Genomic DNA, 26269 nt, shown 5'->3' with positions numbered 1-26269 from the left:
CCAGGCAAGTCTTTAAAAAGGACAAGCTCATGGGAGTGACAAAGAGACTGCAACTCTTTAAGGGCCTGTATTAAATTAGTATCCCGAGTCATTAGGCTTGTTTTTGTTTGTTTGTTTAAAGTGACGAGGGAATCCAGAAGAGCCCAGAAATAAAATTGCCAAGTCTTTACTCACATGTATGTTTGTCTCAAATTCCGAGGTGACATGTGAATAAACTGCGAGAGCCGGGAGAGACACCAGGATGGCCCCGATGAAGTGGCGTGGGAGCCAGCCGGCTATCCACTCCAGCAGGCGCTTGGTACAAGCCATCACATCCTCCAGGAAAAATACCATCCTGTGACAGGGAGGGGGAGAAAGGAGAAACAGGGTGTTTGTGGGTAGGTCAGGCTGCCACTTCCCACTCTCTCCCATGCTGCTGCCTCTGGCATGAACAGCAGGCAGAGCCCCCATGTCCCTCACTTTTGGTAACTGGCAAGTACCCTGGACTCGCTCAGCTCATCATACCTTAAGGTCACTTGTGGCACTCTGATATGAAGTGACTGTAAAAAGCCAAGCATAAGCCCCTGTGGGTCTAAATGGAGCAGGTAAGAACTGGGCATGCAGATATTAACAGGCCCTGTGAAAGGTAGCCACCTTGCTGTCATCTGATTCTGGGGCAGGAATTCTCAAGTAAGTGGTTCGGTTCGGGAGGCATTTTGGAATTTTGTGGGGCATTTTTGGTTGCCGCAATGATTGAGGGAGGCTATTGGCATCTAGTGGGCAGGAGCCACAGATGGGAGACATTCTTAAACTCCACCCTGTATCCCACACTACTGCTACAGTTCCCCTGGACACACATGGAGGCGAAAAATTTGCTGACAGTGACCTTGGTCTAGAGCCTAGTTGCATTAATTTATAAACAGAAAGTGGTTTCTGTGTGGTGTTAACATATACTTTCTCAGGAATAAACTGCTGTGTAAACCAAGCAAGATTACCCTTTGTTTTGTTTGAGACATCAAGAGTCATTCGGCATTTTAGAAACCACGTCACAGGCTACAACGCGCAGCCTGTGGTGCTTGTGCCACCAAACACGCACACCTTTAATGGTCCACATTCAAAACTGTCACATTGGCAGCAGTGGTGCACAAGAAGGCAGAGAGCTGACAACTCCGTTATGACTTCCCCAGGTGGTGGTGCTCTGGCGCATCCAAGGTGAAGCCCTACATATTTTATTTTAAATGGCTTTCTTGCTGTTGCTCCTTCATATCAGAGTGACAGCATTGCACTGCTTATTTTTGAAGTTGTCCATATAGGCGGGCTATATTTCAGGATAGTGATGTGGACATCATAAAATGCTTTCCCTAAAGAAGGGAGCTACGTATGTGGGGCTGAGGAAGAACAACAGCTTTGGCTAACTGAGGGACTCCAGGGTCAGTGGGGCTGGCAGCAGGACGCCAGCAGCGGGAGGTGGAGGAGAGGGCAGTGGCGGTCTGACTCAGGAGAGAGACCCGCGCACATGGTACCTCTCTGAAGCCAGCCCTCAGGGAGGGTGGAGGGGGGCCGGGCTGGTTGTCCTCGCCTCTGGAGGGGCCAGAAGCTGCTGCTGAGTTTCCAAGGCACAAAGCCCCATCGCGGCCTCTTGCACACACCCAGGCACCTGCGCCTTCAGGCCTGGACACCTGCAATATGGCAACTGCTCTGCCTGTGCTCGGCATCTGAGAGGAAACCCTGAATCGTGGCCATCTCCCATGCGGAGCCAGGCCCCATCTGACCCTTTTAGGTCCTGGACTGTTCTGGTCTCCTGGTACTTAAAGGATAATGGAGTCCTTGGAGTATTTCCAAGAATAACCACAAATATTCTCAAAGGCAGAACGCTTAAGCCTGACAAGGAGACAGAGGGAGCTGAGCCCCAGGCAGGAGAAGGCAGGACTGGGAGGCTTTCCATGAAGGTTCCAGAACTGCAGACTTGCGAGGGTAAGACCCTATTTTCATACCTGCCTGGGATACAGCACAAACAGCTGGAGTGGAGGGACAGGAGGCTAAGCCGAGAGGCGGGCCTTCTGGACAAGGTGCCAAGCTTGGGGCTCCAATGAAGCAGCCACAGAACCAGCCTCCCTGGGGTACCTATGTATTCCACACTGTAGGTTCTTGTTGGTTTGGGATCCTAAACATAAATATGCCTTCGAGGTCCCGACCTCTCCCAGGCTTTGATGATCCTGGGTAAGTAAACTTTTAAAGTCGTGCCAGAAGTCATTCAGAAACACAGTGGTCACCTCATTTGCCTGGCCCAGCACTCCAGCATCTGGGTAAACCAGGCCTGGTGTCTGTGTGGCCTGCAGCCTTCAGCAGCCTCTAAAACTGGGTTAGCCCAGATTCTGTAGAATTGGGTCTGAAGGAACAGGGAACAATGGTGTAAAAGGATTTTTAAAAAAATGTTTGGAGACAATGTTAGTCTCAGAGAGCTCGAGAGCCTTATCTAGTTGTAGGCCCTGTGCTAGACAGAAACCTGGGTCTGGGCAAGGAGGGGAAGGGAAGGGAGTAACAGCAAATGGGTACCGTATTTTCTTTGGGGTGACAGAAATGTTCTAAGACCACATGGTGATGTTTGCACAAATCTAAGTTTATTAAAAATCACTGAATCGTAGATCTAAGTGAGTGAATTTATTATATGTGAATTATATCACGATAAAACTAAATTGAAAAATAAAAAACAAACAAACTAGGAGCCTGAGAATGCCTTGATTTGGGTTCCCCAGAAGCAGAGCTGCTTTGAGAGTGGGTCCCAGGCAGCTCGGTGAGGGTAGCAGAGCCAGGACCCTGAGCGGCAGGCCCACTGAGAGGGCTGTGCTATGGAGGAGTCCCTTGCTGTGAGCAATGCAGCTCCCCCCAGCAGGAGGGGAATTTAGGGAGACAGCAAGTACTACCTCAAAGTTACCTCAACCAGGGACAGGTGATGAGGTGTGGCCTCTGATAGCCAGGAGACAGCCTTTAGCCAAGAGCTCCCATGCAGGGGCCTCAGTGGGGAGCAGGGGGATGGTGAGTATAGGCCAGAGGGGGGCAGGCATCTAGCTTCAGGGCTAGACCTGAAGCTACTGTTTCCTGTCCTGGGATGTTGGAAAAGAGGCACAGAGAATCAAGGTCAGGGTCCTTTTCCTTGTTTCTGTTTTACCCCCAGTTTCTAAGAGCAATTACCAATGGGACCCTGCTAGGTCCACAGGCTGCTCTATTGAGAGTGACAAGGCTAGACATAGGAGGTGGCTGTGGCACAAGGACCCAGTGTCATAGTGTCCTGGAAGCAGATGGTACAGGTGGTCTGTGTGCATGTGAACGATGTGGGCTGTGGATTCACATCTAATCTGACATGTGCAGAGCAGCTGTGAGCTTCCTTGGTGCTAGACTGAACCCTGACACCAGCCTGGGCGGGTCCTGAGGGGCCACTGCTGTCTATTCAGACCCTCTGTCTATTTTTAAATGGGATACCTTTTTATTATTGAGCTTACAGTCTATAGATATTAGATTCTGGTCATTGATATGATCTGCAAATATTTTCTCTGACTCGGCAGGTTCTCTTTCACTTTCTTGATCATAGTGTTCTTTGAACTTAACAGTTTTAAATTTTGACGAAGTCCAATGTACCTATTTTTTCTTTGGTTGCTTTGCTTTTTGCGTCAGATCTAAGAAACCACTGCTTGATCCAAGTTCATAGCAACACACATCTATGATTTCTCTAAAGGGGTTTATAGTTTCACTCTTACACTTAAGAGAGGTACCTGCTAATCTGCTGGCAGTCCCCTATCATTTGTACCCTTTACACTTCTTTTTTCTCTTCCTTTTCTTATTCCCTATCTTCCCACTTTTTCTTTTAAAGTCTGATTTGGGAGGTCCAGGGACTAGCTGGTGGCACGAGGGCTGCAGAGGACATTTACCTTCTCTAAAGGGGGTATCTCTCTGTGCCCAGGGCCAGGGTATACGAGGGAGGAACCTGTGAAGCAGGGTTTGGAGAGGGAAGGAAAGAGGACCTGTCACCTGAAATGAGCTCGCAGAGAAAGCAAGCTTCAGACCGCTGGTCAGTTGTGCTGCGGACTGTTCAGTCATAAATTGTTGAGCCAGCAGAGGGAGCTAAAGGCTAAAAGCTGGAGAACCACCTGAAGGTGAGCCTTTACCTGACAGACACCACGAGGGACAGCACCTCCAGCAGCAGGGCCGCTCCGAAGACTGCCAGTGCGGCAGGCGGGGGAGGCGTGGCGGCAGCCCAGTACTTCAGGAAGCAGGTGATGGAGAGAATCAGAAACACCGTTGTTGACAGAAACACATCCAAGAGGGAGCTGAAGGTGGCACTGGCAAAAGTCTTCACAGGAGAATTCTTCATAACCTGTTTGGAGTAGGAAGGAAGGTAGAGGAGCGTGACAGATGGCCACGGAGTATGATTTAAGTGGAAAAACCCAAACATTTATTGAGCATTTGCCCACTACTCCCATTCAGGTACAAGGTGACAAGTGCTTTAGGTGGGCCATCTCCCTAATATCATTCCACTTAACAATGAAGAAACTAAGGCATAGAGAAATTAAAAAAAAATTGTTCAAGGCCACACAGCAACAGACTATAAATCAGTAAGTCCTCACAGTTGCATTACATACTGAGCCTGAAAGGTGAGTTATTGAATGTCAAAGTCAATGGCTCTGTTTCTGTAAAGGCAATTGCACGAAAGCCATGTGCTGGAAGCTTCCAATGAACGGCTGGGTGCCAGGTTCAGGGTGTGTGAAAGCAAGGTTCCTGACAAAAGTAACAAGCAGGGACTGAAGTGGCAGCAGATGAAAACATGGGCATGTCAGTTGACAGTAAGAGATGCTCGCGCCTTCATCCAAGAGCCTGCTCTGCGCCTGGCTCTGTGCGGGGTACGGCAGGCAGCCATGAAACAGAGCCCTAAGGGAGCTCACAGCCTCTTGGTGGATGTACCAGCTGCAGAGGAAAGGAACCAAGAAATGACAAGCTTGGGTTGTTAGACTAAGGAGCACAGAAGGATTTGGGTTTTTCTCTCTTGTGTAGATACATGCACGTATAGATGCAATTTAGGGTTTACCGATTATGGGAAATCAGCATGAATCTTCATTTCTCTGTCACTCAGGAAAGCAACAAAGGCTGTCAGAGCACAAAACTAACTGTGAACTATCCAATGAAAATGACACATTTGTTTGGTAAAATTATAAGAAACACAAACCTCTTCTTGATAACTGGTCCTGTAGGCTTGCTCTAGCTCCTGATCCAAGAAGTTCAAGCTAAACTGATTAATGGGTGGCTTAAAAAAATAATCCTTCATCAGGCTGTAAGAGACAAAAAACACAAGTGATCAACATGGAGCACAATCATATTTATTAGAAGATTGCAATTAACTCCCAAAATGCCACTTGTTAAGCACATCACAAAAACTGTATCTAAAAGACACTATGCTATAGACCTGGCTCACCTGGCTCTTTTAGAACATACCTCTGGAAAGTGTTTCCAAACATAACACGTTTTGTTTCCCCTCCACTAAAGAATGAGCATTCGCCATAATCATAACACACATCATTAGAACCCTGCTTTTGAAAACATCCTCCTGACATCCAGAATTAGAAGGTGGCAGGATTTTTTTGTTCAGAAGAATAAAACCATCCTTCTGAAGGACCAGCAGATCCCTGCACTGAAAGTACTTATGTTGATTTAGAGGCTTCCAATAAAAACATAATTCAGAGCCGGCTGCCTTGTCATTCAGAGCACTGACAGTAATCGCCACCATCAAAGCTAACAGGTTGTTATCACGAAATTGTGTTTACAGTTAGTATAATTTGGGTGTTGTTGTCACAAATGCAGATTTTGTGTGAAACCTGAAAAATGATAATGCTCAGTGACTTTAATAGCAGAGAAAGCAAACCTGCTTTAACATGACTCATTCTTTTAAGCAAACAGTAATATCCTTTTTCTACTGCAAAAAAATTACTATAAATTTAAGGGAATGTTAATATGGTTTCAGGAGGCAAATATAGCCATGCGGTGTAGTCTCTCTCCCTCATACAATAACTATTAGAATTAAATCAGATGAAATAGGTGAAGTGCCTAGCATATGCCTGGCACACAGTAGGGTCAGTGTACATATGCTCCATCCTTTCCTTACAGTATAGTGGACTCTCTCTCTCTTTTTTTTTTTTGTTAAGTGTGCAATATTTTACTACATCCCCAGACTCAGAAGAGTGAAAATTCTACCCCCTAATGTCAACCCCCGATACAACATCCTACGAATACTGAATACACATTTTTCTTAAGTGTACGTGATATGTTCACCAAAAGAGACTGCATGTAAGGCCATAAAACATATCTCAATAAATGAAAAGGACTGAAATCATATAGAATATGTCTGACTACAATGACAATGTCTTTGACTATAATAACATTAAACATTAGTAACATATCTAAAAACCATTCTTCACTAAAAGGAGTGAAGGCTCTTTGGAGAAATGGCTGATTGCTGAGCTGGGTCAGGGAAGATACAAAATGAACCTGGACTATCCTGTTGTGTGAGAATGTAAGAAATTGCTCAAACCAATGATGGAGCCATGTCAACAGGACACAGGAGCCAGCCTGAAGCGGGGCTCCTAATGGCTAGATTCAGGCAAAGCAGAACACCAAACCAGAGTTATGGACTATAATCTAAGTAAAACAGGACTCCATGAATCCAGGTTGATCACAGATGGGTAGATAAAAAAATAAATGGGGACGGGCTTTTCTTTACAGTGGCGTGCCAAGCGGCAAATGATACTGTGCAGTTGGTGCTGGAGTAGGAAAATCACCATTCTGAACCATCATAGTAAAGACTGTTTCACGCAGGAGCCATCAGTGGAGGTTAAATCCAGGGGAGTTGATGAGGAATGGGATATTCGCATGATCTTAAAGTAGCTTCCCACAGACTGATTATTAGCCACAAGGAGAAAATACTAACTATAGATTGGAGACGTCAGTAACACTTGCCAGTTGATCAAAATTACTATTGTAGATAAAGGAAAAATGGGTGCCTAATGCCTCTGGATGCGGCACCTGAGAAGGACTCACCCCTTATGGGTGTCTGTCCAGCTGAACATAGTCATGAGGAAACATCACACAAAACCAACTTGAGGAATACTTTATAAAAGAACCAGACCTGCATTTTCCAAAAATGTCAACGCCATGAAAGATACAGAATGGCTAAGGAACTGTCTGATCTAAAAAGACTAAAGAGGCATGACAACTGCATAATGCAATCTGCGGGCCTAGACTGGATCCCATACTAAAGGGAAATACTATCATGAACATACTGGACCAACTGACGAACTTAGAATGTGGACCGCAGATTAAATATTGTATTGATGTTAAATTTCCTTAATTTGATAACTATGATTATGTAAAAGAACATCCTTGTTTTTAGGAAATACAGTATTAAGGAGTAAAGAGCATAATGTATCAAACTTCCTGTTAAATGGTTCAGAAAAAACTAAAAATAAATTTCATGGAGAGAGAAGAGGGAGAGATAGAAGTAGAGGAGAAGAAAATAAACAGTAAAATGTTAAAAGCTGGAAAATTGGGCAAAGGGTATAAAGGGAATTCTTTGCATTATTCATGCAATGTTTCTGTAAGTTTCAAATTACTTTAAAACAAAGTAACACACTGACAATGGAGGACAAACACAAGGGATAAGGTAATTCAGAAGAAGGGAGAGGCTTCTACCTGCAAACTTTACTTCAATGCCCATGGCTCCGCTCTTACCTGTCTTCTTTGATAACATCAACAAAGTGGGCGTCTGTTTTCTCCCGGATGTTCTTGAACCTCAGTGGAAGGAGAGCAGACTGGTCCAAGCTGACACCTGCCCACCTTCCCTTTTCCTGTAGAATCTCACACAGGGAGGTCTGGCTATTGGTGAGCTTCTCCTCTTGGGGTGGGCTCAGAAGTCCATTTTGCGTTTTAGAATTAGGTCCTCCAGAAGCCTACCTCAAGACAGAGGGAAGCAACACAGAGGTAATGCATGGGTATGCAACAGCGCTATTCGACCCGACCTTTCTGCCACGCTGGGGTCCCATTGGACTGCACACTGTCCCTTCAAATCTCTGTTCTAATCCGAACACTCAACTTCTCTTCCCATCTGCTTCTCCCTACCCGCCTAGCTCGACAAATCACACCTCAAGGCATTCAGGGAGCGGATATAGTGGGAAGTGAAAGTAGGAGGTGGGGAGAGAAGGCTAAAAGAAGAGTTGAGACTCTTGGAGTTTGCTGACCACAGAATCAGGGTTCCAGAGGGTTGGGGAAGGTTTGGGGGCTGCGGGGAACTACAAGGGTGGATCCAGAGCCATATGGGCTGTGACTTAAGACTGTGCACAGACTGACCCAGTGTCTCTCAAATCCATGGGCAGATGACAGAAGGGTGGAGGATGACAGATGCAGGCCTTCCTGGAGAGTCAACCTTCACAAGCTGCTTGAAATGATCTTGGGTTTGGTCTTTATTATGCTTTCCACTCCAGTCCTGGCTCTGGTTTCCAAGTGAGACTTCTCTGGCAGTTTCCTTGCTGCTGTCCCTAACCTCCAGCCCCTCCTCACGATGTATCTCTCACTCCAAGGAGTCCCCTCTTCTCTTTGCACATCCATATCCCACCATCTGTCAAGTCCAACTTCCGGCCCCCAAACCTTCCCTAACTACTCTAATCCACATGTCTGTAAACCCTTATTGCCCATTAGGGATCCTATCCAGTTCAGTGTGTGATTATTCTGCTTCTCCTAGGTTAGTTCTGACTCTCTATCCTGTCCTTTATTGGCCTGTTCAGAGCCAAAGGACTAGAAGGTATGAAAAGGTGTCACCTAAGAGGAGTTATTCTCAGAACTGAGAAGATGCCAAGACAGGAGTGTCATTTCAGGTAGATGCGCCAGGAGAGGAACTGACAGGAATGAGAGCCAGGAGCTTGTTACCTTGGTGCTGTTTTTATGCTCCTCCTGACAGCCGTTTTGCACTGCTCCTCCTCCTGTGCCACCTTCCGATTTGGGAGCAAAAGTGATTCCGCAGGAAGGGCAGGTCTATGAGAAAAACACAGGCCATAGGAACTCCCTCAGAAAACACAACCACAATATGTAATTCAAACAAGTCTGCTGTGGTTGTAGTTTGCTGTCGTGTAGAATGGTCATAACTAAACAGAAGGCTTACTGAACCACTCAAGGATGAGTTAAAAACAAATTGGCAAAGAGAAAACGGAAACGCATCCACACGAAGACCTGTACATGAATATTCCTTAACATCCAAAAAGTAGAAACAACTCAAATGTCCATTTATGGATGAATGGATCAATAAATGTGGTCTATCCATAAATGGAATATTATTCAGCAATCAAAAGGAACAAAGTACTGATCTAAGGTACAACATGGATGAATCTTGAAAACATTACACTCAGTGAAAGATGCCAGACACAGAAGGCCACATATTACATGATTCTATCTATATAAAATGTCCAGAAAAGGCAAACCTATAGAGTTGGAAAGGAGCTTGGGTGTTGCCAGGGGTGAGAGGGATAAGGGAATGGGGGGTGATTTAATGGATGAGGGATTTCTTTTGGAAATTTTATAAACTTGACTGTGTGATAGTTGTATAATCTTGCAAATATACTAAAACCCACCAAATTGTACACTTAAAAAGGTTAAGTTTTCTGGTATATGACTTACATCTCAATAAAGCTGCTGTTGAACAACAACCTGGCCACTCTCCCCTAAATGAGAGCACTAAGCCCAGCTCCTCAAGCTCTATGTGATGGTGAGCTGTTCCTATGAAACAAGCTGAATAATCAGAGGGGCCTCTTTCCAGACCTAGGAATTCTCAAAAGTTTGCAATAATTAGCTGGCCTAGAAAAGAGAAGGGAAGACAATATTGACAGATAAGAGTAGAAAGGGCGATGCTTTTGTTTTTCATAACCCAGGATTCAAATCCCACCTCGATTCCTTACTCGTTTGGACAGCCCTGTTCAAATCACCCACCTCAGTTCCCTCATCTGTAAAACAAGAGTGCTAACACTATTCTTGAAGATATGTCATAAGGATTAAATGAATACGTATGTAGATAGCCCAGTACCATTCCTGGCTCTCAGTATATCCTTAATAAATTATTACTATTATTATTAATGTGATCAGGTAAACTAGGAATTGTCATTGAGATAGCGAACTGTAGCAGAAAATATTTAGGACACAAAAAATTTCCATGCATGAGCATTGTTAAATTATAGCATTGGACTATATTATAGGAGGCTAGTTATTATTTCAGAAATTTAAAATAAATGTCATTTAGTGCTTAAAGGCAAGGATATGATCACTTCCCAAATTAGATTGCAGGCCTATCCTGTATTAAATAAAAGAAAGACTCTAAAGAGAGATGTGTAATTTAGAAATATGATGTAATGCACGAGTTAATTTTGAACATTCATATTCATTTGAAAAATGAAAATATACATGCCAAAAGAGCTGGCCAAATAATTAACTAACATACCTGAGCAAATAGTAGCACCTAGGTAAAATGTGCTTATAGCTCTTTAAAAACTGACTTATTAATAGGAGTAAAATGTTATAATTGTCAATGACGTAAAATAAAATTATTATAAAGCACCTCTTGGTATTGACTGAGTTAAACTTCAAAACATTTTATCAATAGGGCCACTGATTTTCTCAAAAAAAAAAAAAATAATAATCCAATACCACGCACATGGAGTAGTGACCCTCCCACTCCTCATGAGAGGAGTGGCCAAAACACCCCTAGCAAGATCGTAAGGGCATCCATCCCCTTAGAGCGGAGTAAATGGTTCTGGTGGTGGCAGCAGTGGCCAGCTTGCTTCTCTAAGGGAACACTAATCTTTTCTGGGGCCAAATGGTAGCCTCGGGGTGGAGTGGATTCAGCTTGGAGCGTGAGGACAGTTGGAGAGACTGATTCAAACCCTTAAGATCCAGGGACTTCCATTAATCTCATAAACACATGATGAAACAGTAGGGCATTACTTCCCTACTTTTTAAGCATTAAGACTGGAGAAGTAGTCTAATAGTGATTAAAGGCACTGACTTTGAAATCAAACTGTCATGGACTGAATGCTGGTTCCACCACTTAATAGGAAATCTGAGTCTCACTTTTCTCCTTCATAAAATGGAATTGTACCTACCTTGAAGAATTATTATAAGGGCAAAATCAGGAAATACAAGTAAAGCACGTCAGAAGTATTTTAAATTAGATTTGTTTTGTGCACCGACTCAAATTCCATGGTACTAATTTCCTATAATAGTGAATTGAAGATGATGAGGCCACGTTCTGGCCCGATGGGAAGAGAATGGTGATTGGGTGATTTCTGCCACAGTTGAAGGTTGGATGAGTGGAGACATGCATGCACAATGCCTGAAGTATTAGTGAGTGTTCAATAATGTTGGTACTTAATATTAAAATTTCTGGTCACTATCCTCTCTGGTTATGAACATAGTTCATCAGGCAACTTAATGTCCTTGATCACAGTCAGGACAGCCATCCTTGGTATCTGCTCTTGCATAGTTATTTCTTTTTTAGGTATCTCTTGACATCAGTTTGTTTCTGAGTATTTTTCTCTCCTCAAGTACACCTGACACACTTTAAGAATAAGCTATCTGCTTCTTAAGAATTCCCATGGCACACTAGCTTTTCGTATATAAGATGTTTTATGCATTTAGGACCACAAAAATACAACAGTGACTATCGAGCCTATCAGACAGCAGAGGGCACACACACCTCTGCAAAGGATCCCCGCAATAGAAACTGAGGCCACACAACTCAGCTTCTGTACCCTCTTTGTGAAGGTCTCAGCTGTGAAGGGGGGTTGGAAGGCCAGTGGAGTCTGGGAGTGCCCCTGGGGATCTGCTGACCTCCAGGGAGCCTGAGGCAGTGGTCTTCACAGGTGGGCAAGTCAAAGTTACATTCTGTTGACAAAGAGTGGTTTCATGGCATATACCCTCTGTGAGAAAATGTTCTAACAGGGAAGTAAGGTCACAAAAGAACCTCAGAGAGCCAAGGTACAGACATATACTGCCAGAGTACAAATGGTCGTTATTGGTCTAGGAGCCTGGGCTCAGGGAATTTCAGGGGCTCCTCAGGGTCACATGTCAAGTAGTAGAGAGCAGGACAGTGATTGGGACTCCTAATGGCCTGAACAGTGCTCACGCTGCATTCCCACAGCAGCTTTGTCCAGGAAGTGGGGACACAGGAGTGGGCGGGAAAAACAGCTGTGCTTTAAAAATATGGCTCTTTGCTGTTCTATTTCTTCTTCAGCTACTTTTCTTCTTGAGGGGGAATTTTATTGATTAAAACTTTAAAACAGATGAAACAAAAAATTTCCACCTGCCCTGATGGAGATACACTCGTATCTCAACAGTCTCTTCTAGTCTGTGGTCAGAGGCCCCTTCTGTACAAGGAGGGCCACACCACGCAATGGCCATCCCCACAGCCATTTTCCTTGAACTGTTTTCCAGCTTTATTTTAATCAGGTTAAAACATCTCACAAACCAGTTTTTACCAAGCACACGAACACCTCTGTGAAATGTTTACCAACCCATTAAGTTCCCCTTTCTCCCCCTGTATCACTGCCACCATCCCTGGGAAGCCCTCACCAGGAAGAGCATTTCAGACTTTAGGAAACTAACTGCCTGGAGTACCCTGCCACCTTGGGAGGCATGCCTGAACAACCGACTCAAAGGGAAGCAACGGTGGCGGGCACATTAGATAAAAATCACTATTGTAATGATAGGAGCTGCTATGATTTAGAAACGTCATTGTGCAGAGGGCACAACAATGAACGATAATCAGGTTCTTATCCAGGCAATGTCTGCGGTCTCGCGTACTTGATCTCAATTAATCCTCATAACACTGAGGCAGAAGTGATCACTCTGAGGATACAAAGGCTCATCAACAGTGGGAACCAGACTTCAGGGGCCCTGGCCCCTGACTACCATGTAGCCTCTCTCTGGCTTTTCCTGGCACAGGAGGATCCAGGAATAGTCCTGGCACTCTGATCTCCTCTGCCTCATTCCTTGAAGTGACCCACACAGTTAGGACCACCTCCTGGTTCATTTAAGTGGCACTAATGGCACCTAGGGAAGCTTCATCGAGAGCAGCTAAGGTCCCCAAAACAGAGTACTCTGTGGGCCAAGGAGTGTGCTAGCTGTTGCCTGGGAAACCCGAGATCCCTGGAGAACACCCAAGAGCAAGCTCCACATTTTCCCAGATGATCTGTTCTTCTTCTCTCAATGCGGACATGGGCTAGGAGGGAAGATTATAACTATTTTTCTAACACGCTTGGGTGCATTTGCATTTGTTTTTAACACATTTCCATATGTGCACCCTGCATTCTGTTCAGGATATATGGCACAGAGCTATAAAGTAGTTTTTTTTTCGAAGCCATTTCTCTTCACAAGATAAATCATTTCTAAGCCAACAGCTGTCCTTTTTCATAACTGTCAAGGGAGGGGGCAGGGAAGCCTCTTTTCTGAGAAGGAAGGAGGGAACATCATGAAAGCCCAGGCTTTGCCTGTTTAGTCTGCTGAACATGACTATTCAGCAAGCTGTCCTGTGACCAAAAGCACCCCTTGTTCCCCAAACTCGAAACACAGGTTGACCATGCAACAGTAACAGCAAACATGGCTTACTGAGGCCTGTTCCAAGTTCTAGGCTCTTTGCCTGTAGCACTTTACTTAGTCCTCATAAGCACCCATGAAGCTGACACTATGATTTTACACAGGAGGAAACTGAGGCAGACAAGAGAAAGGACTTTCCAGAGTCACATGGTAAGAGGAGTTTAAGGCCAGGTAGCAGTGCCCTCAGCCCTAACTATGCATGTGACATCTCTGAGTCTACAGGAACCGCCTGCAATGCAGGCCAAGTCACCCTCACTACTACATGCCACTGGTGGGCCATCGTTATCTACGGTGGTGGACTTAGGCACAGGCATGGATACTTCCAAGTAGGTGACTTCTGCTAACAAAATACTAGAGAAAAATAGAAGCAAACTATTGGAGGAAAACAGAAGCAGTATTTGTTACAGAAGAAGAAAAGCAAGCCAGAAGCTTTAAAAACAGGAAGTGGACAGTCTGAGACTACTAGAGGCAAAAAACAAACAAAACCAAAATCTGTAAAACTTAGGCACAAGATCTCAAAGTCATGGAGTAGAGAATCGCAGTGCCCTGTTCAGATTCCTGTGTCCTAAATGGCTACTGCATTTAATAACCGAGGCTGATAAGGTAAGAAGATTGTAACCATGTTATGGAAACAGTCCATCAGAAAGTCAGAAAAAGGAAGTATTTGGTATATTTGGTATATTTATGTTCAATACCTCACTGCCTGATGCTGCCAATTAAATGATGTCGGACTAATTTTCCCATTTCAATTCATAACTATAGGCTTTATTCAGATTTCCCAGTTTTCTCCCAATGTCTTATTTCTGTCTTGGGATCCCACGTTGTAAACATCTGTTGAGTTTCCTTAGTCTCCCGCACTCCTGTCTGTGGCAGGTCCTCGGTCTCAGACCCTGTCACTTTTGCAGTGTCCTGGTCAGGTACTTGGTAAACTGTCTTGAATTTGGATCTGACTGATGCTTTTGCATGAATTGACTGAAGTTTAGGATTTGGTGGGAGAACCCCATAGAGGCGATGTGTCCTTCTCATTAACCATGATATGACCTTCATCATGAAAGTGGTGCTTGCTAGGTTTTCCACTGCAAGTTACTATTCTCTTTATAATGAATAAATATCTGAGGAGAGGGCTATGTGTTTCTTCTTAAACTTATATTCAGTAATTTTAGAATTCATTGGTGAATCTTGCCTGCAGCAACTATTCTTGTAATGTTCTAATGGTGAATCTTTTTAACTCATTCCCTCTACATCTATTAGCTGAAATTCTTCTGTAAGGAAGAATTGTCAATTTATGTGTGATTTGTTTTATCTTAATTGAAGGAAACATACACAAGACTGAAAATATAGATAAAACTTAAAAAGTCCTTTTTTAAAAAACTTACTTTACACCCACATTTCAGAGCCAGCAGTCAGACTACTATTTATTTTTATAATAGTTTTATCAAGATATAATTGACATAACATTCAAATCACCCATCTAAAGTATATAATTCAATGGTTTTAAGGATATTCACAGAATTGTGCAACCATCACCACTGTCGATTCAGACCACCATTTATAATAAATACATACTTAATTTCTAAACTATATGTGTGTACATGTGTGTATACATATGTGTGTGTACATATGTGTGTATACATATGTGTGTATATACACATACGCATTCCCAGAGAGAGATATCAATCCACCAACTTTTCCATTTCTATAATGAATTAAAATTAAAAGCTGAGGTTCTTTGCCTCCTCAAACTGAGCCAACTGAGACTATTCATAATAATTTTACATACAAATAACAAGGAGATAAAAGAAGTGATAATCTATTTAGTCATTTGAAAAGTCATGGCAATGGTCACAGAAAGATGGTCTCCAGGGTTAGTGATCCTTCTGAAAACATGACAGGTCTTTCTCTGAATCACCCATGTGGACAAATCCACACCAGCCTCATCACACAGCCCCGGGGTTCTAAATAACAGATTACGGTAAAGTCACAAAGATAGCCAGGCAGGTGCATTTCCAATGAAGTCTTTCAGAGATGAACTAAGATGCCGTCACAGCTCACATGGTTTACTGACTAGGGCTGATGTGATAAAAGTCATCCACATTTTTGGTTTTCATTTCTTTGTTTTTCACAAAGATGTTAGAGTAGCTTATTGTTATTAGCATGTGGTCTCGGTCCATCCATCTGCAGCAGCAGGTTCATGACAAATGAGCAGCAGGTCTCCACTGCAGAGCTGAGGTCACACTAAACGGGCCAAGTGCTAAGCTCCAATGTCACATTTGTGATGTGGCTGCATCCCCCACAGCAACAACCAATGGCAGTAGTGGAAGAACTTTCCTCAAGTCAGAACAAGCAGAGGTGAGAACTTCCCGAGACAGTCAATGACTGCTTGTGGGCAAATCAACTCCATATCTCTGTCTCCTCCTGTCCTTCTTTACTCCTACTATGGTCGCTGTCCACCTCTCCGTGTAGAGTGAATAAACATGTGTCCTGGTGTTAACTGAGCATCTACTACAAACATAGCATTTATGGTCATTACTTCAGTTAATCTTCACGACCCTGAGAAACCCTACCTTTCATCACCATTTCACCATGGCTTATGGAGTTTAAGTGTCTCGTTCACAGTCCCAAAGCCAAGACTTTGAAAAGGATACCTCACTGTGAGTTCTGACCCTTCCCACAGCACTAAAGCTGCCTTCCGTGACTATGATATGTAGAGCCCGTGTCTCCTCCCTGGGTTCCCTTCTTGAGTCCCGCTTCTCCCACCACAAACCCTAGTGCTAGCTTGCAAGCTCTGGCTCAGAGAGCTGAGTGCCATGGTGCTGGCAGTTGCCTCACTCCAGCCCCCATTATGCAATGCCAGGGCTTTCTGACCAGAAATTCTCACTGCCAGCCACTCAAGAAGCCAAGGCTTGGGTGTGGGAGGGTTCTCTCTGACCTGTGACTTCAGGGCTAAAGCCCTCTTCCTTTGACATCACTACTGTTTCTTCGTAGGTCATCATAAGATTGTTCAGGCTTCTGAGTTCTGTTCTACCTCTGCAGAGTGCTATCTTTCTGTGTGTCATTAAAGAATTAAAAACTTAAGCCAAAAGAAAGCTGTAATTATCTAATACATGCCAGGCACCATGGTGGATACTTGGGGAAAACACGTTATTTAACATATGGGCCCTGCCCTTATTAAAGGAGCTCACAGGAAGGTACATAATATGCACAAGCCAAATACTGAAGACTGTGTGTGGTATAGCTATAATGTTATAGCATCATTAGGTAGAGGAGTCACAGAGAACTGTAATGAAGCTGAACTGTGAAAGGAAAAGTTTTTAAGGGAAACGGAAGTGATGAGCACTGCAGGTGAGAGGAGCAACAGGACCAAGATATGCATGTATTCATTTGACGAATATTTACTAAACATCATTTCTCTAATATCTTGGTTCCTGCATGAAGCTCCTTCCACTAGACCAGCACTCTAAGTTGCAGCTTAAAAAAAGAAACCTGTTGAATTTCATTAATTAATATCACCACAATAAAAAAAGATTTTTAAACACATTGTCTCATTTCCCTATTTACAAAAAAAAAAAAAAAAGACAGAAAGATAGACAGACAGACTGACTAGTGATCAAAGAGGCTTGAGGATGCTGCACATCACATCCCTCTTTGGAGACCTAAGGATGCATACTAGCATGCTAAAGGTTCTGAGAAGTCCTGCAGTAAAGAAACCTTTTCGGTGTTGTTTAACCTAGACTTTCCAAATCTACTTGACCGCAGAACCCCTTTTCTATACTTGACACCTATTTCCATCCTGAGAAACTACTGCTCAAGGGAACACACAGGAAACACTGTCATACATCAGGGAAGGAAGGCAACATGAGGTCGGTGACAAATCTGTTTGGGAGCTAACTCTGGCTACAAGAGGTGACAGCAGCAACAAAGGAGATTAAAACCTGCTGACAGGAAGAGTCCACAGACCCTGAAAAAGAATTAGTCTGTGATTTCAGCTAATGAGAAGAGCTAATTGTAGTGCAGGAAATATAAGGCAACAAACCATGACACACGTATGAGGCACTGACAGGTTTAGAGGATAAACCCACCCAAAGAATGAATGAGCGAGCAAATGGTATTTTACATTTCTATTATTCTAAAACTGTTACTTGAGGAAAGACCTTATGTATCAGATTATGATCTATATGATCTTTAAGTCAGAGATCTCAGTTTCTGCCTTACAAGTTTAGGCTGCTAGCTCATAACGATTCACTCAGTCACCTAGTGCTTATGATTTTACAAGGTGCTCACAGATGCCTGCTCTCACCACAGGCGCTAGAAGCAGAGAACTTCCCAAAGTGGCAAAGCCTGGAATAGAGACCTGGTCTTCCATCTCTTCCTATTCCTTCTGCTCCAACTGTGACAGCCCTCACGTTACCGACCTCACAGTCTCAAATGTCCTATTATCCTCCCAATACAATCAAAATATCTCAGAAATTATACTTCAAGATCCAACTCATCTATCCCCTCTGGAGGGACACAAAGATCCCTTTTTTGCTCAAATTCCTTTTGGCAAACACAAGCAACTTAATAGATGACAAAATTTTCAGAAAACTTTCAATAATTATTTGGAAAATTTATACAAGGCAATAGAATATGCTAAATAGTTTTTGTCCATCCAGGTTAAAAAAGTAAAGACAGCAACTGCGCTCCCTAACAGGTAGAAACACACATACACACAATCTAAAGTGGCAGCAAACACAACAAATCATTTATTTTTGGCTTTGAGCTCTACTTCTTTACTTAAATAGAGCTCAGTTTTAAGCCTGAAGAAAATCATTTCTCCGCAGGTAATGAAATCACATTTGGAAAACCACGATTCTGCACTTCTCCCCCACAAGATTCTTCCCTGCCACTCTCAGTGACAGTAGATGCTTTGAGAGTTCCTTTCTGGCTGCTGCGAAACATCGGCCCAACAAAGAGGCTGTCTCAAAAGTGTGCAGGCAGGAAGGAAATTTCAGGTACATCAGCTGTTACACATGTGCCAGAGAGTACAGAGAAGTTAAGATCTAATACCTACACCACTGGTTCTCAACCTAGGGTGATTTTACCCTCTTCCCCTGCCAGAGACACTGGACAACATCTGGAGACATTCTTCGTTGTCACAGTGGGAGGAAGCGGTGTTACTGGCATCTGGTGGGTGTAGGCCAGGGATCCTGCTCAACATCCCACAGGGCACAGGAAGCCCTCACCAGAGTCATCTGGCCCAAAGTACCAGTAATACTGAGGTTGAGAAACCCTGCACTAAGTTAAAGTGAACGAAAATGATATATAAGCACTGTCAATAAACCTGAACATAATAATTACACACAGCAACTGGATAACAGGTACTATGGATTCTGATGCAGTGAAATAATCTGGACCTCCCAGCCGACCGCCACATTAGGATGCCTGTTAAGCTTGAACAGCAACATAGCTAGTTTTTAAATCTGTTAATGAATGTGAATAAAAAGAAACACATTGGTTTAAAGCCATAACAGGCCATTATCCTGACCAATATATCTGTGTTATTTGAGAACAAAAAAATGAAGTGTATATATTTGAAAACTGTCTCTCTCTTTTTTAAAAAAATGGAAATGGCAAATATTTAAACTGTAAAAATAAACGAGGGGTACCAGCAGGAGAACTAAATTGAATATGAAAACTGAGGAACAGCTCATAAACTAGAGAGAGTTCATATGCCCAAGGTACATCATGTTAATTCTTTGGTAGTTTATTATGACAGAAATGAGTACTTCTAGACAGCCACCAAGAGATCTCTGTTCCTTGCTTGCACTCTTTCAGTAAGTTACATCATAAAGTTTACTCATACCAATGAAATTTAAAATAATCATAAAACATCAGATTTCAGGAGATGTAGGAATACTTGAGAAAATGGTCTTTAAAATAAGAGACCAACTATCTCTCCAACAAGATGTAAAGAGCATCGCCTTTACTATCCTGTATCGTTATCTTTTAGAAATCCCAAAAGCCATCAGAGGTCGCAGAAAAAGAAAATAATGACTTGAATGAGAAGCATCTTTATGCAGTGTAGAAAGAAAATGGGAGTGAAGAATAAAGCAAAAAAAGCAAAGATATTAAAAATGTAAAATCCTGCTGCCTTATACTACATTAAAAAATAACAGAAACCAAATTGAAGGGCATTCCAAGCTGTCTGCGACAGACCCGAAGACTATTATTTCACATGTTCTACTGCAGAATTAATATAAATTTTAGAAATAGGAAAAAAAAAACTAACCTTAAGATTATCAAAGGTTTTGACAGTCTGTGCCAAGTCACTGACACTCCCTGGCGATGCTGTCCCCTGTCCCCTAGGGCCTGAGGACACCTGTGAGCCGTCAATGACCTCAAAGCCCGAAAGCAAGGCCTCTGAACAGCTGCAATGAGACTCCTTCGCTCTCTGACCCGCTATCAGGTATGTCTTCAAACCTATGGATAAAAATTACAGTCAGCACAGGTTGAAACCACCGTTTGTTGAAATGCAGCTCCATCTTGCTCTCTGTGCAGGACGTGCTCCTGAAAAGTTGAGAGTAAAGTGAAAATGTGAATACGTCATATTTTACTACTGACTTCCATCTTTTCAGAGACGCACAGCCTCAGAGAGAATGTCTGCCTCCAAGACATACTATTTACTCACATTATGTTTTCTTTGAATGAATCCCCCACATTTTACCTTAAGGGGCTGAATGAACATTAAAATTTTCCTCCTTGAAAGGGTCACATGATTTCTTCGAGACAGCAGAGCCCACTGATGGTGGACCCTACACATTTCTTGGGTTTATTTTGATCTGTCAATAGCAGTTACTGACATTTATAACGGTTGGTCTAGATGTAAGGGTGATCTAGAGCACGAACCATTTCAGCTATGTCAGGGATTGCAAAACTACCATGGAAAGTGAGACCAACAGGGGTAATTAAAACCTCCCTGCATTCAGATTTATCGAGTATCTATTTTCTGTTGGATCTAAACATTCACAGCAAGAACATTCTGCTTTTGTTCAGCTGCAGTCTACGTGAATTTTATTCTTTCATTAAAAAAATAAGTTGGTTAAATAGACAATTAACCTACATCTTTAGGATTCTCATTAAAAGCTAAAATAACACACTAATGTATTCTACACTATTGAGTAGCTGTAACAGGTGGGTAGGTCCCTGTTCTGGGTATTCGGAAGAACTATTACTGGGAAAAATAATGAGTTTTTCCAGACAGAACTCAAGGAATTTCTGAAAAAGAAGTAGACATTATTTAAAGAAATCCATTGTTAGTCCTAACTGTAATTTAACCAGGCTACAAATGTATTTGAAGGGGTGACAATGTAATTTAGTCAATAAACATTTATTTTAGGCCTGGTGTATGCTCTATGTGGAGAATAAAATCAAGGACATAACAGGGTCCCTGACTTAGAGGGTTTAAGCTCCAGCAGAAGGTGGTAATGAAAAGCCATCGGGGAAGGATGTGATTAAGGGATGATGTGTCTATAATTGTTGAAATGTACAGTTTTTTACACATAGTACACATTTAATAAATGCTTTAAAATATGGAAGATTGCTGGGAATAGGCAGTGTTTTAAGTCATAATGTGACAAATGTATCAACCAGATATTCTCTGAGCAGTGAGCATGCCCTAGGACCCTGGGAGCAACAGGAACACCTGAAATAGAAGTAGAAAGAAGAGGTTGGTCCATTAAAGAGCAAATTGGACCCACTTGGCAATAATAAATAAATGCTTTAAAATTAATAAATCAAATACCTGAGGGACTAACCAATACTCCTTAATTATTTTATAATTACGCCATTTCATCACTTACTCTTTCTTCATCTCCTCTCTCCTCATGAAAATATTATATGTTGTATCTTTTTAAGTTAACTGGTCTGAGAATTTGGCAAGAGTTCTTAAGACACCCAGAGACAAATTCCAGGTGGAAATCAGAAGACTTAGATCATTTTAGATGCTAACTGATCCCAAAGGAGATTGTTACATGTTCACTCTTAACTAAGGTCCTGAAGTTCCTTTTTTTTTTTTTACTCCAGCAAATATACACACCCCAGTTTATTTATAGGCTCAATCACAGTTATAATTAATTGCATGTATAATCCTGAATCAGAAACGTGAACTGGAATACAGCAAAGAGTAGAAGTACCTTCGTATGAATTTCTCAGGCTCCTGTCACAGACGACACTAAATTGATTATGTCATTTTGCCTTGGGAGAGTCAAAAAACGCAACCTCTGTGGGCTCACCAGAGAGAAGTCCTATTTCTGACCTGTCTTGGAGTCTCTGGGCTGGTAAGGCTTACTCCTGGTTCATCAGAGACGGAAAGGCTGGTCTCTGGAGCTGCTCTAATGGTCTCTCCCCTGACTCCCCAACATGGCAGGTAAGTAGCTTAGAAGCCAGTGGGGAGAGAGGTCCGAGGGAGCACAAGAACACATGCTGCCCCTGCAGAGGGCCACCTGGGAGACCAGAAGGGAAAGGACATTTTTTTGATTGCAGGGGTGAGAAACTGCTGCTGACTGGAGAGGTTTTCCATTACGTCTGCAGCTGGCCCTGACCCCAGAATAGCCTTCCCCAAGACATGCCCCTGGCTCCGGGATCCCCTGGAAGCTGGGGAAGCCAGAGAGGCCCTGCTCTTAGCAGTCAAACCTAGGAAGGGCCCTTGGTCAGGTACCTTCCTATCCCCTACCAGCGCAGCTCTGGACTTGCAAGAGCCAGTGAAGGAGGCCTTTCCTGGAGGTGTGACTGCTAAAGCAGAGAAAAGGCTGAGCCAGCAGACCTGAAAGACCACAGCCAGAGTCCCACTGCATATGCATGATGCTGAAGCCAGCACAGCAAAGCAGGAACACACCCGCCACCAGCAGGATGGAGCAATAGCACCAGCTCTACAGTCTCAAGCTCGCGTGCCTTCGGGTGCACACCCCTGAAGTTTCTTATTGCTACTATAAATTGCGACCAACAAGTGACTGTTCATTCATTGCTTATTAAGCACCTCCTGTTTACCAGGCCCCGTGATGGATGCTGGGAGGACAAGCATGAACACGTCAGCCATGACCCCTAGCTATATGAGGCCATCATCTGAAGAGGGATCTAGACAGCAGGCAGATGTGACTGCCTAGTCCCAGGACGAGGCAGAGGCAGTGAGCATGCTCTAGGGAGCAAAGGACGGTGGTACCTTGCAAAGACTCAGAGGTGAGGGAAGGCCTCTTGGATGAAGTACCCTCCAAGATAAGGACTGAAAGATAAAGAGAGGTCAGCCCAATGAAAGCCAGCAGAGCCAGGGGCTAGGGAAGCCATCATCAGGTCATAAATGCTACTAAAATAGTCCATGAACATGACTTCCAGAAAGGGAGCCTTTGGCAAGCATAGCTGAAGGATGGAAGTGAGTTTAGTGTGGTTGAAACAGAGAATGTGTATAGGGGAACGGCCAGAAATGAGCTGGGGCTGTGTAGGCGCCATGTAGACTGCCTCCAGGAGTCTTCATGCTGGGGCAATGGTGGAGAAGAAGGGGAAAATGGTGAGCAGACACGAAGCTTAGGAAAGGCCAGGGAGCTGTGAAATTGCCTGTCACAGTGGATGGGAAGAGAGTCAAGAAGTAATGATGAGAACGAGAACCTACTCCCTCAAAAATGTGGCAATAGCAATGCTTCTACACCAGGCCGTGGAGTGATGGGTAAGGGCCTGGCTTCTGCAGAGCAGCCTCAGATTCAGGTGCCACTATCTCTTCACTTCATGACCCGGAGTAAGACACCCCAGCGCTCTGCATCTCTGTTTCCTCATTGTGAGGTGAGGTTAATGGGACTCACGCCATGCAGCTGATGTGAGGATTAAACAATTTACAAACAAAGGCTTAACAACAATGCCTGGCACGTAGTAAAAACTCACATTAGCTACTATTATCAATGTGGGTGTTTGATCTGTTTATCCCTGGAGTCTTTTTTATGCACCTTCTATGTACAAAAGCATTTGCTGAACAGTTAAATCAATAATTGCTCCAAATTTGTTTCTAACTTGAATTTTTCTTTAGGGAGCACCCAGTGACCAACTTGTATTGATGACATAATACTTCTAGTGCTCTCAAGGTCAAACATACATATGTGTCCATGGCAAGCAAAACCGGTGAACAACTTAAGCATTTTTTTACTTATGCTTTGATATGGAAAGCTAAGTTTAAAATGAAACTTTGTCTAAACTGGAGAGACATTGGCAAAGCTTAGCTGCCAGATGCGAAATGCCCAGGAAATGTATCAGGGCTGGGTGACTGAGTTCCAGCCTTGTCAAGTCTAAGTCAAGAGAGTTTATGAGATAAAGATTTAATGAGTAACCACACACGTGGATCCTGGGGTCTAAGTTCATTTGAATGGCTCTTTAAAGCAGCTAAATGATTTATTTTGTTAAGTATTGTGTAAACAGGAGAATAATTAATAAGATTTCTTATATTCTTTCCTGGTAATTTTAAACCTCACCGGCACTGACGTCTTTTACCAACTTAATTGTGCAGAGGCAGGGGGGCGGGTTACGTGGGCTCCTATCTGATGGAGGAGCTTGCCTGTTGCTGCTTGAGTGACATGGTTAATATGCTTAAGCCTTCTTAAGTATATCATCAATTCTTTGAGGACAAAAACTGTGCCTTGCACACAACCAGTGCTTAGTTTTGGTGAAGTGAGTGTAATCTAAGTGAGTGCCATAGTCTAGTTTGGAAAAAAAAAAAAAAAAAAGACTATTCTGGCCTTCATTCTATATCGTGATCTTTTTCTGTGGGATGTTTGCTTTGGAGTGAGATATCCTCAATCACCAAGAACCAAGGACCTGACTGTCAACTCAACAGAGGAGAATTATCAGGAAGGGAAGGATGTTTGAACGCACAGCCTTTGGAGCTAGCAGCATAACAAATGCCTAGTAGCTTGCATCACCAGTAATTTAAAACAATAACATAAGTTCGGGCTAGTTCACGAACACTCTAAAAAAAGTTATTTCACTTTGTATTGCATTTTTCCTCATAATTAGGTCTGTAATGGCCCAAGAGCATGAGGATTATTTAAAATAAAATTAGTCAATAAGGAAAATAATGACGAAACATGACCTTAAATCTTAACCTCCCAAATAATCTTAGCCTACAAAATTATAGATAGGGTATTTTATAATTATCTACTGCTCCTGATTAAGAAGACCAAATGTTTTGGTGGAAAAAAAATAACATTTTTCACCTTGTTGACATTAAAATGGGTTTAAGCCTTTTCTAGTCTTACATAAATTCTATCACAAGGACTGATTCGTCCTTGTTGTCCCAACATGTGACAATAAATCACAAGTCCCTATAGCAAATGGCTACTAGTAAAACTTAATATCTTTCTAAAAAATGGAGTTCCAAGCAATAAAATGAGACAGATTTGCCCAAGCATGTAAAAGAAACAAAGGTGGGCACCATGCTTGTTTCACTTGATCCTGACTCAAACTTTAAATGAACAAAACAAACATTTAGAAGCACTCATGCGCACGAACACACACACACACACACACACACACACACACACACACACACACACACATTCTAACCCTGCTCCTGGAAAGAATGGGTGCTTTCTGCACCCTGCTACCTCTCTCTGCCAGTAAATGTGCTGTCATCACGGCCAAATCTGAGTGACCAGACAACCACTTAGTGATCACAGTCCTGTGCATTATCTCTTCTTACCTTCTATATTTGCCATTAATAAATGCTGTCCTGTTAAATGCTGTATTGCTGATTATTAACACTGGGAGACTCCAGCAGTAACAAACTCCAGAGACTCACTCTTTCCACCTCTAAAAAACTCCTGAGTTATGGTTTAATACCATACGCCTTCACAAAGGCTACAGAAAAAAGTTCTTTGAAAGATAACATTTGGCATGCCCATGAACAGCCTACCAGGTAGTATCTCATTCATTCTTTTGTTCACTTGCTCATTCATTTACCAATAAAATGAATATTTATTGAGTATTTACTGAGGGTTAGAATATAGGCTAAGTGTTGAAAGAAATGGATAGGAAAAAGAGTACTCCAGTTTCAGAAACTGAGTATCGATGAAAACTGTGACTTAAACATGTGAATTTGTTCCCTCATCTATAAAATGGAAATACTAGTAACATAATAATACCATTTCTTAGGGCTGTTGTGAGGAATACCTGAGTTAATGTATATAAGAGGAGAAACACAAAAGGGAAAGGCAATGCTTCTTCTCAGTCTTCAGGAATACTTGGGAGTAACTCAGGGTAAAGGGAGGAAGGGCATGAAGTAATGCTCATAAAAATTAAATTGGAGAGTGGAAGGATGGCAGTGAATGTGAGGACAATAAATGACGACACACATCTACAAGAAGAGAGGATTACATGGATTTAAGTCTATGTGCTGACAGGATGTTAGGAAGTGACAAAATGAATTTTATAGTGAATTTTAGAAAACCAAAGAAAAATGAAGATCTACAACTATCTTAAAATACAATAATATAACAGGGTTTAAATAATCAGATGAGGCTATAAGAGAGGTAGAAGTGAAGGTGTTGGGAACTAAAATAGACTAACAACTAACAAATTGTTATTCATCAAATGATAAAATGGA

The 26269-nt window shown here is 42.7% G+C and overlaps 1 protein-coding gene across 2 annotated transcripts in view; it reads right to left on the bottom strand.

Moving 5' to 3' along the window:
• ADCY9 (adenylate cyclase 9) overlaps positions 1-26269 on the bottom strand; it is a 113585-nt gene that overhangs the window by 19224 nt on the left and 68092 nt on the right. For both annotated transcript variants that reach the window (XR_004952390.1, XM_016166586.2), the window contains exons 3-8: positions 19922-20112; positions 8944-9048; positions 7753-7970; positions 5198-5300; positions 4143-4351; positions 175-334 (exon numbers count right to left, since the gene is read on the bottom strand). Coding sequence is in view for 1 of the 2 variants with exons in the window: in XM_016166586.2 (XP_016022072.1) it covers positions 175-334; positions 4143-4351; positions 5198-5300; positions 7753-7970; positions 8944-9048; positions 19922-20112 (986 nt within the window). In the remaining variant the exon portion in view is untranslated. The remainder of the gene's footprint in view (positions 1-174; positions 335-4142; positions 4352-5197; positions 5301-7752; positions 7971-8943; positions 9049-19921; positions 20113-26269) is intronic.

Source organism: Rousettus aegyptiacus, unplaced genomic scaffold (assembly GCF_014176215.1).
Source record: "Rousettus aegyptiacus isolate mRouAeg1 unplaced genomic scaffold, mRouAeg1.p scaffold_m13_p_8, whole genome shotgun sequence".
Taxonomy (NCBI): domain Eukaryota; kingdom Metazoa; phylum Chordata; class Mammalia; order Chiroptera; family Pteropodidae; genus Rousettus; species Rousettus aegyptiacus.
The sequence above is the reverse complement of the archived record's forward strand: the minus strand, read 5'-3'. Positions and strand labels throughout refer to the sequence as shown.